The 17,465-nt window shown below is 38.5% G+C and overlaps 1 protein-coding gene across 4 annotated transcripts in view; it reads left to right on the top strand.

The window, feature by feature from the left end:
- Positions 1–13,232, top strand: part of LOC122900136 (SSX family member 2 interacting protein) — a 43,609-nt gene extending 30,377 nt beyond the window's left edge. For 2 of the 4 annotated variants that reach the window (XM_044238589.1, XM_044238588.1), the window contains exons 9-14: positions 1,407–1,557; positions 3,522–3,658; positions 3,993–4,166; positions 7,249–7,363; positions 7,660–7,825; positions 12,363–13,232. In XM_044238589.1, the coding sequence (XP_044094524.1) occupies positions 1,407–1,557; positions 3,522–3,658; positions 3,993–4,166; positions 7,249–7,363; positions 7,660–7,825; positions 12,363–12,537 (918 nt within the window). In that variant the 3' untranslated portion in view covers positions 12,538–13,232. Of the gene's footprint in view, positions 1–1,406; positions 1,558–3,521; positions 3,659–3,992; positions 4,167–7,248; positions 7,364–7,659; positions 7,826–12,339 lie in introns of all 4 variants that reach the window. The other 2 variants (XM_044238590.1, XM_044238591.1) reach the window with 2 other exon arrangements.
- The last annotated feature ends 4,233 nt before the right edge of the window (positions 13,233–17,465 follow it).

Below are 17,465 nucleotides of genomic sequence, written 5' to 3'. Positions count from 1 at the left end.
CTTGCCACTGCAGTCAGTGGGGAGTCTCCTGTATAATTCTTAAACATTCAGGTGTTGACCTTTGGAGACCCAATAATCTCTTAAGTAGATTTCTTGTTTTTAAAAGATCTGCTTTTCTAGAATTTTTTTCTCTTGCAATTTAATTCTATTCCTTCTTTTCTGTTAAGGATTTTGGAGCTGTTCTAGCAAGAGGCATAAGATTAACCTTAGAATGCCCAGGTAGCCTTGAGGTTTCATTAATTTATTATTGTGCTTAAGTATAGCTGCAACACATAGCCAAAATTCAAGTTAATTTTTTATTTTCAGTGTGTGGTTTCAGTTTCATTCAGTCTGGGCAGTGTGAAGCAATTATTGTTCATTTTTTTAAATAATGGAATTGTAGTATTCTGGCGTGCTTTAACACACAGAAGGTGTGGCTCCTTGGAAGAATTCCTGGCAAGTAGCTCCAGAGGCAATTTAGTAGCTCCAACCTGCTTCCCCTGGGAGACCTTGACCTCTGGCAGCCTTTGATACAGTTCTCCCCCTCTGAGTCGCTCCCTCATTCCTGCCGTACCTGCCTGTGGGAACAGTCTGATCAGCATTTCTTTCATCTTTGATCTGTTTTCTTTTTTCCCCAGCAAGATATTTTATTGTTCATATCAAGGAAGTATATCTCTGTCCACTTTCCTGGATGTTAACAACAAATTTAGGACTTTGCAGATTATTATGCAGATATGTGTGTGTGTGTGTGTATAATAATACATATTATTATTTATGTAGCTGCAGATTATTTTGACATAATATATGTTAGTATTGTTTGCCTGTGTTCTTTATCCTGCTTTGATTCTGTATGATTCTTTGTCAGTGGTTTGCTGTATTTTCCTATGATTTAGTGTCTTGGTAGAGTAAAAAGAAAAAGAATCCCTAGTTTTATTTTTTAAAATTATATGAAAAAAATAGGATTCACAATTGCTTTTATTTTGTAGATAACCTCACTGGTTTATTTTTTTAAACAGACTAGGATGGGAGATAAGTTGATCTAACTTCAGATCTCAATTCTACCTCTTGGCTATATGATAATGGGCACTATCTCTACGTCTCTAAGCATCATTTTTCCCACATTGTAACATGATTTGGGAATTAATTAGCATGTGAGAGCTCTAACATAACACTGGACAAGTAGGGAATAACTCTTCCTCACACAGCTCCGTGACTCTTGTCACTAACTATATTTGGATTCAAAGTCATATTTGATGAGGCCTGAATTGGAGAATTTCTGTCTTTAATATTAGGTCATATATGCATAAGAGACAGCACAGAAATGATTTTGATAGGTATCTCTGATAAGCAGTTTGATTACTACTGCCTGAGTATCTGGAGCCATTTTAAGATACTGGTCTTTCCTTCTCAATCTCTCTTGCTTGTAGGTTATCTCTGATGCTGAAGAAGATGCTGGGGAACTGAGTAGGGAGAGCATGTGGGACCTTTCCTGTGAGACTGTAAGAGAGCAGCTTACCAACAGCATCAGAAAACAGTGGAGAATTTTGAAAAGTCATGTAGAAAAACTTGATAACCAAGGTAACTTACTGTCTTGGTGCCTGCAAAGCAGGTTCTTAATTTCAGTCACTTGGAAAGTCACGTCAGGGGCTCAGACCCCGAAGTACTAGAGCTTAGTTTGGTGGTTTGATAATCCACCAAAGCTTCTATCTACTTCTGGAGGTGAGGTTTGAACCTCACTGAGAAATACTTTCCCCTCAGTGAATCTTTCTCTGAACCATCGATTCTGAGTGCAACGTACAATTGAATAAGGTGAACTGAGTCTCTTCCCGATCTTGGAAATTAAGAATTATTATTCGTGATATGGTATAAATATGAGCCTTTTGCTTATTATTCCTAGATATTTGCATACTCCTGGCTCCTACTAATTTATTTTTAAGTTACTTTCAGAATAATAGATGTTTAATATAAAATATCAATTAAGAAGTATATGAAGTAGAATATTCAGGTTTCTGTTTCTTGTTCATGACACTTAACAGTTTGGTGCTTATCTTTCTGGACTTTTCTGTAGGCATTTACAAAATATATATTTTTTGAAGATTTTATTTCTTAATTTGATAGAGAGCACAAGCAGGGGGAGCAGCAGGCAGAGGGAGAAACAGACTCCCCACTGAGTAGGGAGCCCAATGTTGGACTTGATCCCAGGACCCTGGGATCATGACCTGAGCCAAAGGCAGACACTTAACTGGCTGAGCTACCCAGGCACCCACAAAATATTTATTTAAAAATATATAAAAAACTGGGGTGCCTGGGTGGCTCAGCATCTGACTCTTGGTTTCAGCTTAGGTCGTGATCTCAAGGTTGTGGGATTGAGCCCCATGTGGGGCTCTGCACTCAGTGGGGAATGCTTGAGATTCTCTCTCTCTTCCTTCTCCCTCTGCCCCTTCCGCTGCTCATGCACATGCACTTGCGCTCTCTCTCTGTAAAATAAATGAATAAAATCTTTAAAATATATATATATACACACACACATATATAAACAGAAATTGAACATTACATATTTTTTCTACACTTCTTTTTTCATTTAACACTGTATTTTAGACACCATTCCCTGTCACTGCAGATAGTATAGATTTACACTAATGAATGTATTCTCTGTATTTATATTTGTTAAAGTTTGCATGCTTTTAAATCAAGAAAAAGTTTCTGCTCAGTAAATGAAGTCTGTTGAAAGAAAAGTTATTCTAAATGTCAGAAGTCATAAAATCCTACTGTCAATTGTCTTCAGTAGTAAATAGTAATCAGCAACATTTTGTGCCAAAATTAATTTACATGAGATTTTATTGATGTTAGTCACCATCTCTTAGTAAATGGCAAGTGTGTTTAGACTTTGTTGAATAGGAATTTACAAGCTATGTAGCACTGCATCGATCTTTGAAGAAGAGTCCAAAGTAGTTTATGGATTTGTTAATTATTTTTCTCTTTTGTGAATATCGATTATCCATTATTTTAAGATTTTATTTATTTATTTGAGACAGTGAGCAAGCGAGAGAGAGAGAGAGAGAGAGTGTGCGCGAGCAGGGTGAGGGACAGAGGGGCAAGCAGACTGCCTGCTGACCAGGGAGCCCAACGCAGGGCTTGATCCTGGACTCTGGATCATGACCTGAGCTGAAGCCAGATGATTTTAGGTTATTAGGACATAGTCTTGGGTAAGTAGGGATTACAGATTAAATGTTCATAGTAGAACTATTAGTAAAGATACCATTTTAGTCCAAAAATGGTACGAATTTGTAGTTGTCATGAATACCTTATAATAAGTTGCTTTGCTTTTTAAATTTTTTCATACTGCTAAAGTACTATAAATTTAGTTGTATTATTATAGCTTATGAAATTTTTAAAGGGCAAAGGGAATAAGTACCTTTTAGGAATACCTATGAGAGTCCAGAAAGAGAAGTTCTGAAAGCCTTGATTTTTAACTGTAATTCAGAAAGCACCATAAACTGAGTGGTGTAAAAACCTACATCAAATGACTGGTTTTATGTTAGTTTCAAAGGTACACCTAGAAGGTTTTAACGATGAAGACGTCATCTCACGACAAGACCACGAACAAGAAACTGAAAAACTCGAGTTAGAAATTCAGCAGTGTAAAGAAATGATTAAAACTCAGCAGCAGCTTTTACAGGTTGGTGTGAGTTGCCTTTTCAAGCTGTTTTCCTGTGAGAGTGATCAGGATTTTAACTGAGCCTTGCTAGATTGTTCCTCCTGCATCTCAGAAGATCTGGAGCGTTGGTCGTTTTTCTGCTCTCAGCTCAGTTCTTGGCTTGCTGACAGGTACAACGCACGCTGTTCCTCAGGCGGGACTTCCCCAGCTGGAAAATGAGAATCCTTGCTTGCCTTTCTGGTTTTTCATCATTTCTGTCCTTCCCTGAAAGTTTGACCCTGCTTCCCTTGCTCTAATTTTAACGGGGAGCATTGCAGGGACCCCCTGGAACTTACTATGTCTCCAAATTTAATAGCAGCAGCTCGCTACTGCGTGTGACGATGACACCACTTCCCTGCTACGAGACTGTTACTTGCTGGAAGAGAAGGAGCGTCTCAAGGAAGAGTGGTCCCTGTTTAAAGAGCAGAAAAAGAATTTTGAGAAGGAAAGACGAAGCTTTACAGAAGCAGCTATTCGCCTCGGCCTAGAGGTATTTTCAACAAGTAGCTTTCCTTGCAGAGCTTTGGGGAGTTCTAGGGAGGTGCAGCAGACTGCATCCAAGTTCTGCCTTTGGTTGTTTCTTTGTTATCCGGTGTTTGTTTTTTCCAGTATTTTACCAGTGATCTTATAACTGGAAGGGATTATAAGCACGTGAACTACTTTAGAAGGGTATTGTTCTGCCTTTACCAAATTTGGGAATTGAAACTTTTCTTTTTAGAAAACCATAAGCATCCATTATCCCCTTTGGGTGGGCTTTCTACTAGTGAGTGTTTAGCTTCCTACAGGAGATCTCTCTTGGACACTTGTGATCTGGCCACTGTCAGTAGCTACAGCATCAAGACAGTGCGACTGAGAGCCTGTTTGTTGTTTAGGAAGCGGGGGAGGGGAGTATGAATGGTGGAAGCTCCCCCCCCCCCCCCCCCCCGCCACTCAGTGATATGTACATACCCCTTCTACAGCTCGCTTTTTAACTGAACAATTTGTTAACCTACATATTTCCCTTTCAAAAATTGTAGAAGTAATAGTGTTGAACATGGTTTCAAAAATAAAAACCCGTATAAAAAGCCACACAGTGAAAAAATATCACCCATTCTTACGGCCAGTTTCATTCCTCAGAGGTAACAACTAACTTGTAATTCTTCTGGGAAGTACTATTTTAACTTTAATATACTTCAGCCTTTTCCCCTTGATAAAAGTCTGTTGATTCCCCTGCTGTGAAAAATAAAGAATTTCTATCCTTATCATACCTCCCATCTACACTGTTCCTCACCTAAATATGTATATATATATATGACTTCTTCATCATATTATTAACATTTTTAACCTCACTTTTTAAAAACGGTTTCTTATGGTTGACTTTAAGTATTATATTTAATGCTTCCATTTCATGTTTGCTCCTCTTGAGACAGTGTCCGTTTATCCCAATGAAAGCTGAAATTCTTTTTTTTTTTTTTTTTTAAAGATTTGACAGATCACAAGTAGGCAAAGAGGCAGGAAGAGAGAGAGGGGAAAGCAGGCTCCCTGCTGAGCAGAGAGCCCAATGTGGGGCTTGATCCCAGGACCCAGGGATCATGCATGACCTGAGCTGAAGACAGAGGCTGTAACCCACTGAACCACCCAGGTGCCCTGAAAGCTGAAATTCTTGGAGTCACCCTTTTTCCACTTCTCTCGTCCCTCTCCTTCCCAGTTTTTGTCTGTGCTTTTCTTTTTCATTGTCAAGTGTTAGCCTGTGAAGTAATCCAGGTGTAAGTACTTTGGGCAAGACTGAGACTTAACACTTGAAAGCACACTGACAGCATCGTGATTCTGTAAATGTTCATTCTCTAACCTAGTAATACATTTGGCCACATAGAAAATATTCTGTGTTATTAAGACTGCCGCCTGGAAGAGAATCTTTTATATATACCTGTGTAGTGAATCCCTTGACTTTCTTTGTACCTTTATGATTTCCTGGACTCACATTCAGCTTATGTTATTTCTCATGTTATCTTCTTTCTTGGATTCCTTTTTCAATTTGCTATATTATCTTCTTGAGTAATTTTTTTGGTAAGTATTGTGTGAGTGAAAAGTATACTGAATTCTAGAATATCCAAAAATAAATTCATATGATTGGTTTGTCTGGATACAGAATTTAGTTTCCAACTTTTTCTCTCAAAACTTTGAGTTATTCCCTTTCTTCGGCTGTTTGGTTTTACTAGTGAGAAGCCTGGTTATTATATAGCCTACTTATACAGTACTTTGTCAATATCCTGCTTTGTTTTTGCCTTCTCTCCTTCTTTTCTCCATCTTTTTATCTTCTTAAAGTTCCAAAATTTTACTAGGATATATCTTGGCGTAGCTCCTTTTCAGCCTCAAGACACTGTATTTCTTCCATTTAGGGATATTTTCTTTAGTTCTGTATTTTTTCCTTCTCTAACTTTTCTTGCATTCTGGAATGATTTTACTAGGCAAATGGTTGGCCTCTGACTATATCTATAGATTAACTTTATGTTCTGAATTCAGGGATATTTTCTCGCTTTTAACTCTTCCCTTCATCCACTGAGTTTTTATTTTAGATTTGTTTTTTTTCTTGTGTCCTCATTTTTTTCTTTTCCTTATATAGCACTATATTATTTTACAGATGTGTTCATAAATCTGATCATTTGTGTCAGAATTTTTTTAAAAGGGCCTCTTGAACTATCTTATCTCTGGTCAAATCTCTTTATTTTGGCTATTTTTCTGTCATGCTCTTAGTTTTCTTCAAATGTCTGGTGATGCATAATTTTGTATTGAATTTAGGAATGAAAGACTATGTTCTGTTTAAAGTAACTAGCATGGAAGTCCTCCACTGCTGTGAAAATCTGTCTCATCAATAGCTAACTTTCTCAGAAAATTTGCACCAGCATTTTCTGCTAACTTCAGGGAACCTATTTCTGTCTCTGTCTCCCAGCCTGTTCCAAGAGATACTCTGGTTACTTGGTATTCTGTTCCTGGCTCTCTGTAGGAGAACCTGTCTGCCTCTGGGCATTGGAGCCATTGGGGCCAGGGAAGGATGAGAAGGAAGCATGAGCGACCTGAGGGCTGAGGGAGAGTTTAGGATTATCAACTGTTGGAAAGGGGAAAGTCTGACATGTGCCCTCTTGTGGTTTAGTGGTGATGGCTGCCGGCGCTGGTAGATGGTAGAGGCTGAGAGCAAGGCCTGGTAAAGTTACAGCTCCTTTTTCTCAAGGGATTCATTTGCAGTGGATATTTTTCTGTTGTTTGTAATTCTATATTTATAATGTTCTGTATGTTCAGGAGTTTAGCTAATATGCTATGATTTTTGTTTTTGGATTGTCCATTTGAGTTTACTCAAAACAGATGTGAAAATAGTGATGAGTTGTTTATTAGGTGAAATGGATGATTTTTTCTTTCTTAAATATAATTTACTTAAATAAAATTTTTCTTAGTTTTCTAGGTTAATTCATTTGACTTACAAAATCTGTATGATAGCCAGAAAGCAAACACCAACAACTACAGAAGTCATGGGAAATGCCAACAATGTGAATGTTGAAATATTGATCAATATTTCTTTGGTTTGCTTGTTATGATAGAGAAAGGCTTTTGAAGAAGAAAGAGCCAGTTGGTTAAAGCAACAGTTTTTAAATATGACTACATTTGACCACCAGAACTCAGAAAATATGAAACTTTTCAGTGCCTTCTCAGGAAGTGAGTACTTCGTTAACTCTTTAATCAGAAAATGCATGTAAATAGATACTGTCCATTATTAATAAGCAACTTTGGAGATCACCAAATATTTTTAAAACTAGATCCTTAAATGTTTATGGAATATGCAGAAGAGATGGTGAGATTAGATCAACCAGAGTCGGGGGCTATAGGGGCCACCCACCTTAACTTGTTCTACCCCAGACCTCACCCCCTGCAGAAGATCATCATAGTTAGTACCCTTCACCTTGTTGATACCTCACCGTACACACTTACTATGTTCTTTTCTCCCTTCACAGGTTCTGATCGGGATAGTCTAACAGTGCACTCAAGGCCACGGCAGAAGAAGCCTCACGGCGTGTCTAACGGATCTCTGGTTTGCGCATCCAAACTTACTAAGTCTCTTCCTGCTTCTCCTTCTACTTCAGACTTTTGCCAGACACGTTCCTGTGCATCTGAGCATAGGTACTGGTCTGTAGGTGATCTTTGCATGTTTCTGTCCCACTGCTGGGGTTGCATTGTTGAGGGCAAGTTGGCATTTCTGTGGTGTTAGCAATGGTAGTGGCTTTGGAGAGCATTTAGTAGGTTGATCATATGTTGTGCAAGTATTTATTGGGCAGCCATCGTGTAAGGACACCTGTTGGGTGCTGGGAAGACAGTAGTGAGCAAGGTAGACCTGGTTCCATTCTGCTGGGCGTGAAATCATATGATGTTATTCATTTCACTTCACATCCAAAGAACAATTTAAAAACAGTCTTATTTACAGGAATCACTTAGTATTTTGAATTCTTTAATTTTATTAAATAGAAGGGTATTTTCATCATCTTTGTAGAATATATATTTTAAAATTTCTTTTTTTTTTTAAAGATTTTATTTATTTATTTATTAGAGAAGGGGAGGGGGAGAGAGCAAGCACAGGCAGACAGAATGGCAGGCAAAGGGAGAGGGAGAAGCAGGCTCCCTGCCAAGCAAGGAGCCCAATGTGGGACTCGATCCCAGGACGCTGGGATCATGACCCGAGCCGAAGGCAGCTGCTTAACCAACTGAGCCACCCAGGCGTCCCATATATTTTAAAATTTCTTTTGCTATTCCCATTTTATTGGTGTTGAAGGGCAAAGAAATGAGAAAAATGTCCTCATAATGACTGGTAAAAATCTGTGCTCAAGGATGACAGGGTCACAAAAAGTTGTTCCCCAGCCCCAGGAAACCCATATATTTCTTTTTTTTTTTTTTAACCCATGTATCTCTATTAACTGGTACGTTTTGGTATTTTTCTCTGTGTCAAGTTGTTAAATCACCTTATAAGGTGGAAAATCAACATTTTGCCTCAGAGCCTATTCCAAGGTTAATTAGCTAAGCACATAGAACATTCCTAGTGAGAGAGGAATTGAAAAGAGCAAAAGGATACCTTGGAATGTGTGGCGGTGATCTCTCCTCTTAACCAAAGTGGGAGATGGTAGCATGAGGGGCGGTGTGTTTGGCAGGTTCCCTAGAGAGCAGGTTTCGGAGCTCTGGTATGCTTGACCTGTGGTTGTGAGAGGCTAGTCTGGACCTAAGTGTTGAAGAAGCCCATTAGCCCATGGACCAAGAATTGTTGAATAAATGAATTTAAAAATGAAAATATGAAGCTTAAAAAGAATAAGACCCTGTATGTATTGTTAATTTGTAAAAAGAGTAGGACCCTAAATATTGAGGGGCCAAAAAGAGCGTGAGAAGAGTCCTCCAGGCAAGTGTTCCACCTGAGGCGGAACACTGGTGTGTTTGTGGAGGACGAGTTAGTGAGCAAGACCAAGAGGGGAGAGGGAGGTAAAGGGTGGGCAGGCGTCACATCCTGTAAGGCCCTGGGTGAGCAGATGAGGATACCAGCTTTATTATGTAGAAATTCAGCTATCTACAGGTGTAGAGAGAATAAAGTCATGATGCCCTGTGTACCCATCACCCAGCTTCAACAATTATCAACTCGTGACCATGTTGTTCATCCTTAACCCCATTCTGCTCCCCCCATACACATACACATATTTGACTTCTCATTTGTGAAGTATTTTAGTCTGTATTTGTAGGGTTGGATTATTGTTCTGAGGGCAACAGGAAAAGCATTGGAGATGGTTAAACAGGAGAGTGAAAAAAAAATCTGTTTGAAAAGGTGACTGTTTTCTTACGTGGGAAAAAGACTATAGGATCCCATGCTAGAAGCCAGGAAACACAGTTAGGAGGCTCCTGGGGAGTTGCAGTGAGATGGTCACAGTTTAGGCAAGGGTTGTAATATGAAGGCAGACATGATGGGATCTGGAATATATTTTGCAGTTAGAGCCAACAGATTGACTAATGGGTGAGTTTGGGGAGTGAAAGTTTGGGATTTACAATAAAAAAATACTGTAAGGTCAGTATTGTCTTATACAGAATGTTATTAAACTCCCAAATTTGACCAATCAGAACCACCTGTATAAATAACACAAATTCTAGCTACCATTTTCAGCTAATATGTTCTCCATCCGAGAGAGAACATAGCAGTTGCCTCGATTATTTTTATGTCTCAATAATTCTTACTTTTTAATCTAATTATTTTTAGTTAATAAATATTTGCATTAATAATCCTTTAGGACATTATTTTGTGCTAATAAAGTTAAGTCCAGCATTTAGTACCTACATCACAGGGTGTTAGGAGATTTCAGCGACGATACATTTAGAACACTTAAAACAGTACTTGGTTCATTATCAACCATATTGGTCCACATTCAGTAGCAGGCTATGAAAATAAAAATACATGTAAACATATATGGATTATAAAAGTGCTTTTCTCCTTCATGTATTCCGAGGGTTAAACAACATCAGTGACATAGAAACAATTTTTTTTTAAGATTTTTATTTATTTATTTGACACAGAGAGAGACAGCGAGAGAGGGGACACAAGCAGGGGGAGTAGGAGAGAGAGAAGTAGGCTTCCTGTTGAGTAGGAAGCCTGGTGGGTGCGGGGCTTTGATCCCAGAACCCTGGGATCATGACCTGGGCCCAAGGCAGATGCTTAACCACTGAGCCACCCAGGTGCCACCTAGAAACAGAATTTTAAGCATAAAGAAACTCCTTTGAGCTATTCATGTTCATGGTCATTGGCTTCTGAAGATAAAACACAGAATTGAGTTACTAGTTATCAGGAGAGAAGCTGTGGAGCTTCATAGTTTTCAAAATTTTAAGTTATTTGGTAAATTTGGACTCCTTGCTCCTGAAGCACCTTGGATCTGGGTTTGTAATAAGATTATAACAAAATGATAGGAGTATTTATAGCTAATTTCTACATCAACAACCTCATTGCTTCTTCACTGTAGAATGGAAAATTTTACACAAAGTAATTCAGGTACAAAATTACAGAGATAATTTAGTTGATCATTGAGCTCATTTTGTCTGAGATGGCAAGGTTTCCCAGGGCTGAATTATAAGCAAGTTCTTTTTTTCTTTTAAGTATTGGCAAATAAGCGTAAATAAAATTTTTAATTGTTTTGGGTTTTGATTTTTAGATTTAAAACAACTTTTTTTTTTTTTTTTTTTTTTTAGGATTGGCACATTGAGTTTGAGTTAGTAAGCCCAAGTGACAAAAAATGCATAGTTAGGGGAAAAATGTATATTTGTGGGAAAAATTATGTAGGATATTTAGTTGGTAAAAATGTTTCATTTGTTGACTTAACTCCTTAGATCTGAAAGTAGTCATTTAGGCAGATTTTTTTAAAAAGATTTTATTTTTTATTAGAAAAAGAATGGGTGAAGGGGGTGATGTGCAGGGACAGAGGGAAAAGTAGATTCCCCCTGAGCAGGGAGCCTCACCTGGGCCTCCATCCCAAGACCTGGGATCATGACCTGAGCCGAAGGCAGATGCTTAACCCACTGAGCCACCCACACACGCCAGATTTTTTGTTTTGAGGTTGGTCGCAGAATACCTTTCAGATTGTGTCATTGAAGGGTAGCAGCTGTGTCTGTGTGCAGACACTGAGATTGTTACCCCCAGACACAACTGAGTATTGGTGTAAGCGCTTAATGTGTGTTAACTCAGTTCCACCCGCCTCTATGAGGTAGATGCTATTATTATTTCCATCTTTCAACTGAGGAAGCTGAAGAAACCATGACTAGTGAGCTGAACAGGCCAGTGGGGATGAGCCTAAACCCTCTGACTTTAGAGTCTCAACCCCTTACTGCTTGTGTCAGCACTCGTTAAATAGCTGTGCGGGGCAATGGCTGGGTGGAGGAAAGCTTGCATGAGCAAATGGATGTGTGAGGAATAAAACAAGGAGATTATTAAATAGTGGCAGGAAGACAGGGACATAAGGATATATGAGCTTTCAGATTTCACACGTTCTGTCTTAGGCCTCAGCTGTGTAGAGAACGTCAGAGTAGACGAAAGAAATAAATAAGTAGATGGGTAAACAGATAAAAAGGTAGGTAGATAGGCTAAAAGTGACAAATTAGGACGTTTTGAAACACTTCTTTGTTCCTAATCTGTGTGTCCTCAAATTTTACTTAGCATAGGACAAGGGGCAGTTGGACCTTCAGGCAGAGCTTAAGTATAAAAGAAGGAGGAGATGATTATTAAGATTTGTCTTTCTGATGGAGGCATAATACTCCATAGAATACCCAACTTTTGTAGCAACATGGACGGGACTGGAAGAGATTATGCTGAGTGAAATAAGTCAAGCAGAGAGTCAATTATCATATGGTTTCACTTATTTGTGGAGCATAACAAATAGCATGGAGGACATGGGGAGTTAGAGAGAAGAGAGCTGAGGGAAATTGGAAGGGGAGGTGAACCATGAGAGACTATGGACTCTGAAAAACAAACGGAGGGTTTTGAAGAGGCAGGGGTGGGAGGTTGGGGGAGCCAGGTGGTGGGTATTAGAGAGGGCACGGATTGCATGGAGTACTGGGTGTGGTGCAAAAATGATGAATACTGTTAATGCTCAAAATAAATAAAAAATAAATTAAAAAAAGAAAAGATCTTTCTTTCTTTTCCCAACAGCTCCATCAGTGTACTGAACATAACTCCTGAGGAAACTAAACCAAATCAGGTTGGAGGAGAAGGTACAAGTCAGAAATGGAGCATGGCCTCAGGCCCTGCATCACAGGAAGGTTGCTACAGTGGCTGCTCCTTGACCCACACGAACTCCCATGTAGAAAAAGATGACTTACCTTAAACATGCAGCCTGGACTTGTTCTCACAAACACATTCACCAGATTGCACATCTCAGCTGAAACAGGGTGTGTCATAAAGTCATAAAGTCCGTCGTCTCTGATAGTTTAAGATGGTCTGAGGTGTTTGTTTGGACTTTCCTGTTCCTCCCCCAAAGAGCTAAAATGTTGAATCTATTTAAAAGGATATAAAAGCTTTGGATATGTATTTTTAGTAACAGAAGCATCTGGTTCTGTGAATAGAGGAATGTATATGTTTGGATGGGAACAGAAGCACTAGAATGAGTTTCCTCTTATAGGTATTAAAAAATAGCACTTTTAGGAAACTGATTATTGTAAATGTTTTAATTTTGTCTCATATGTAGTTGGCATTGGAAGTTTAGCCTTTACTTGAATGTACACTGTAGATTTTTAACAAAGCAAGTTCTATATTTATTATGTTTAGTGTGATTTGAAATTTCCTCTTTCATATGTTTTAAATAAAGTGAAATTTATGTATGTTTTGTACATAGATATACGTGATTATGTTAAGAGGCTTTAAGATTTAAAAATTTTACACATCCATAATTATAGTATTTCATGCCAATAAAATTTTTTTAGTGGTATTCTGTTTACAGATGTGTTAGAGCCATTGCCACATTATGTTTAAGAATTTTTTGAATGCATCTGAGCAATAAATACTCAAAAGCTGTTCCATGAAGCTGACTTCTTTAGATAATTATCACTAACATTACATTTTTGAGATTTCTAGAGCAGCAGACTTTTATATATTTTGGATATTGTAATTTTTCAAAGAACTTCTGATGATAGGTAGGAGAAGCAAGACAACAAAAGTACCTTGGATAAAACAATTAAAGAATATTGTTTTAAGATATTTGGGATGAGAGAAGATATTTAAGGTACCTGAATGGGGATATTTTCTTTACTACATGAGGACCAGTCCCGCAACCACAACTTCGGGCTTGGTATAATTTGGGGTATGTGCTGCTCATGATAAATCTGACAAGGTTAAAATCACCCGATTTTGTCTAAATATCATCCTACCACTCTGGACAAACTTGAGTCCTCTCGCTTTCGGAACTCCTTGCATATTTCTGCATGTTGTTTGTGACGACGATTACTGTAGGCCCGGGCTTGTTCCCAGAACTTGGACCACAGAGCTTTGGCGCCGAGCCCTATGTGCGCATAGAAGCCTGCACAGATCAGCCCGGCTCGAACCTGCAGGGCTCACCTGCCTTCCCGTTCTCTAGTGAGTAGTCAGCCACAGACATCATTCACCCTGTAGGGCTGTTCTGTTTAAATTCAGCATATGAAAAATGGTCTTATTTTTGTCCTCCACCCACTGTATAGGAGTTTGTGTAGCAGCAACCATTTTTTCAGGGCTGAAAGACTATCACTGAGTATCAGACAAGACATTAGTAAAACTGCCTGTAACACGATAACCACATTTATAGTCTCAAAAAGCTGGCCCTTAAAGGCAAAGCAGTCACTCACGACCTTCAGTGTGATGCATGGTCACTTCTTCACAGTTTTAAGTATTAGAAATGACATAAAATTTCCAAGATCATACCATATCCCAAAAGAAGAAACAGCTGAGCTTTTTTTTTTTTTTTTAATGATTGAGCAGTCACATGATCGAAGAAAAGCAATCAAATTTTAAAAACAGTCCATGATACATTTGTCAGGAACTTTTTTGTCGGGGGTTTCCCTCATAAACTTCTCCAGAAAAGAACACTTTCGTGTTTGAAGTAAGTCTCACTCTAGGGAATAGTGCATTCCATGACAATGGATTTCTACAGAGGAGCATCTATTTTTTGTTCTGTTTCCATTTTTTAAGTTGGTTGCATTCTCATAGTGGAAGGAGAAATTCCCACTTACTTTGAAATCTAAGGTGTGGAGGGAAAATACAGTGAAATAAAAGCCCGGTTCGTTGTACTTTTGATCCAAAGTCTGCACAGATAGCTAGAAATTGTATGTTTGACCTGGGAGCATCCATTTTGCTTTACTATAAATTCCAACTCCAAAGGGATTCCCAGTCACACTGAACTTCCCAGATTATGGGAATGGTTTCTATGTTGGAAAACTCCCGACTTCACACCTACAACTCCTGAGATTTTGCTTTCCTTCCCTTTCTCTGGGTATTTGCAGTGTACTTAACAATCCAGCGATGCTGCGGTCTTACGTTGAGCCATGATTCAGTCATGGTACCACAGGGAACCTTAGCTTTCAAGTCCTCCTAATACTCTTCAACGTTTTCTTGTTCATCAACATGTAAATCCGCAACCTTGCACCTCGTTTGTTTTTACGTGCCATCCATTTTGAATTCCTTTTTTCATTTTGAATTTCCAAAGGACAACAGCAGCCACCAAAATTAAGAGAAAAATTGTATTTCCTACTCCTTAAAATTTTTTATCTTGAATTTATGATGATGAGAAACTTAGAAGAATCATCATACCAGAAAATTAAGATTAAAATTTAACTGAATAAGTAGGTGTTGGGTTTTTTTGGTAGAAGCAATGTAATACATATTTAGATTTGCAGAATAGTCCACAGCAAATTGTTTTCCCTATGGTATAATTAAAAACACTTGTTATTTCAAAAGAGTTCCATGTTTCCTACCTTAGCTTACCAGTCTTGGGTTTAGGTTTGTAGTAACATGGCTATTGTAGGAAAACACATTTCGTGCTGTGTGATGGTGCTAGGTCGTCTGAGGTGTGTATGACCAGAAAGTGTAAGCCAGCAAGCCCATTGTGTGATCGCCCTGTTGTAAGATCTTTAGAGTCTGTTGCTAGGTTGGGTTTAAGGTAAGTATGGGTCACCAAGGCTTGTAAATACACTTTTCTCTGTATTTGTCCTTAATTTGTATCACTGTTTTCCTAAGCATTTATGAAGTACCTGTTGTATGTCAGGACTTACTGCTATGTTTCTAGACAGTTAAGTGCACACACACTACCACTGCGAGCCTCTGAGTTGAATGGGAGACTGGCTATTTAAACCTAAACTAGAACAAAGAATGGGACATGCCATTCAGGCACTTGGTCTTGTAATAGAGCCTGGACTGATTTTTCTGCACATGACAGTGACATGGCTGGGCAGTTAAAGTCTTTACATTATTTCCTATGGGATGTACTGTGTAATTTATCATTTTGTTTTGCTGGGTTTTCATTTTGTTTTCTACGACCAGAATACTGTCCTGCAGGGACGCCTGGGTGGCTCAGTTGGTTAGGCATCTGCCTTCGGCTCAGGTCATGATCCCAGGGCCCTGGGATCGAGTCCCAAATTGGGTTGCCTGCTTCTCCGTCTCCCTTTGTTGCTCTCCCTGCTTGTGCTCGCTCAATGTCAAAAAAGTAAATCTTAATAAAAGATTTTTATCTTTCTTTTATCTGTCTTGCAAAGCAATGTAAGATTTTTCTCCCCACAAGAACATATATTACTATCTAATAGTGCATTTGCAAAGATTTGGGACATGTTAATAAGGAAACTAAAATAGTTTATTCTAGTTCTTTTCTAAATATATTTTTCAGGAGGGATACAAAAATGAAGTGGATTATTGATAAATTATTTGATAAATTTAAAAACTATTTCACTTGACTGGTCAAGATTTTATATTCTTGACATTTACACATAAGTGAATTCAGAGGATTCAGAAAGTACTGTAAATGCCAGTAATAAGTCCCTGGTAAAGGTCCACCTCAGTCTTCTTATATTTAAGATTCAGAAATATTTGTACCTAGTATGCTGCTTGACACATGGTAAAAAGGTAATTTGATAACAAGAAATAAATAATTTAGCACATTGCTTCACTGGCATGAATACACTATCAGATTCTCAAGAGTGTAAGAACCTGGAGGGTGGGAGTCCTATTTCCAACCCCATCTAGCTTAGTTGTTTGTGCAAACTATTTAAGACAGAATGGGCCATGTTACAAAAAAACAAAACAAGAACAATAAAACCCCACAAAATCAGTGTGGCTCAATACAAAAACTCAACTCTTGCTCATGAAATTCTTGATGTGGGTGGGGCAGTCTTCCTCCATCTTCACGTGTGCCATCCAGAGCACGTGGCCTCCAACGTCGTCAAATCAGGAAAACCGCAGCCTACAGGTGGTGCTGGGTGTTTCTACAGACCAGAACTGAAGGAGACCTGCCTTCCACCTACATTGCTTTGTCCAGAACCTAAACATACGGAACCAGCCTAACCTCCCCTGAGACTAAGAGGTATGGACCACGAAGCCACGTGCTGGGCACTGACGGTTTGCTGCTACCTGATGCAGGTGCGTTTGATAGCTCATCCCTTCAGTCATTTAAATAACAGCCGAAACCTATTACCTGGTGCGAGAGATTTATCACTGAATTCAAAGGAGTCAAATATTCTTAATTTTGGAAAGGAATATATTTTAAGGAATGTATTTAAGGCTTCTTTTACCTTCTCTAAACTTTTCATTATCATAAAAAGTCCTGAAGTGTCCAGATGGTAGTTTTACAGGTACTAAAATGTTCAACATTCGTGTCCTCTTTTGATTCCTTGAATAACAGAATATTAACCTTTCTATTTTTAAAGAGTTAGTAACAGACTCAGAACCTAAGACACATAGCTAATAACTGGTAAAATGGGAACTTGAAACCCCAATCTTTTGATCCCTAAATTTCCAGCTTATTCCAGGCCACTACAGTGCCTTTTGGGATCCCTTTTTAAGTGAAATTGTTTGGTTCTTAATCCATAGTTCGCCACTATAATTTTCTGCACTAAAGGTATTGATCATTCAGTCTGGGTGCTAGGCTCAATCTTGTTTTAGGGAATAGTTATCATGATAATCCCATTCAGAATTGAACATTTATCTTTTCAAGACTGGGGAATTAAGGATCTAATTGAAATAATTCATAGGACATAATAACCTAAGGGCCACTGGAAAATTCCCAAGATATACCTAGAC

This window comes from Neovison vison, chromosome 2 (assembly GCF_020171115.1).
Source record: "Neovison vison isolate M4711 chromosome 2, ASM_NN_V1, whole genome shotgun sequence".
Taxonomy (NCBI): Eukaryota; Metazoa; Chordata; class Mammalia; order Carnivora; family Mustelidae; genus Neogale; species Neogale vison.
Note: the sequence above shows the minus strand (reverse complement) of the source record. Positions and strands in the feature narration are given on the sequence as shown.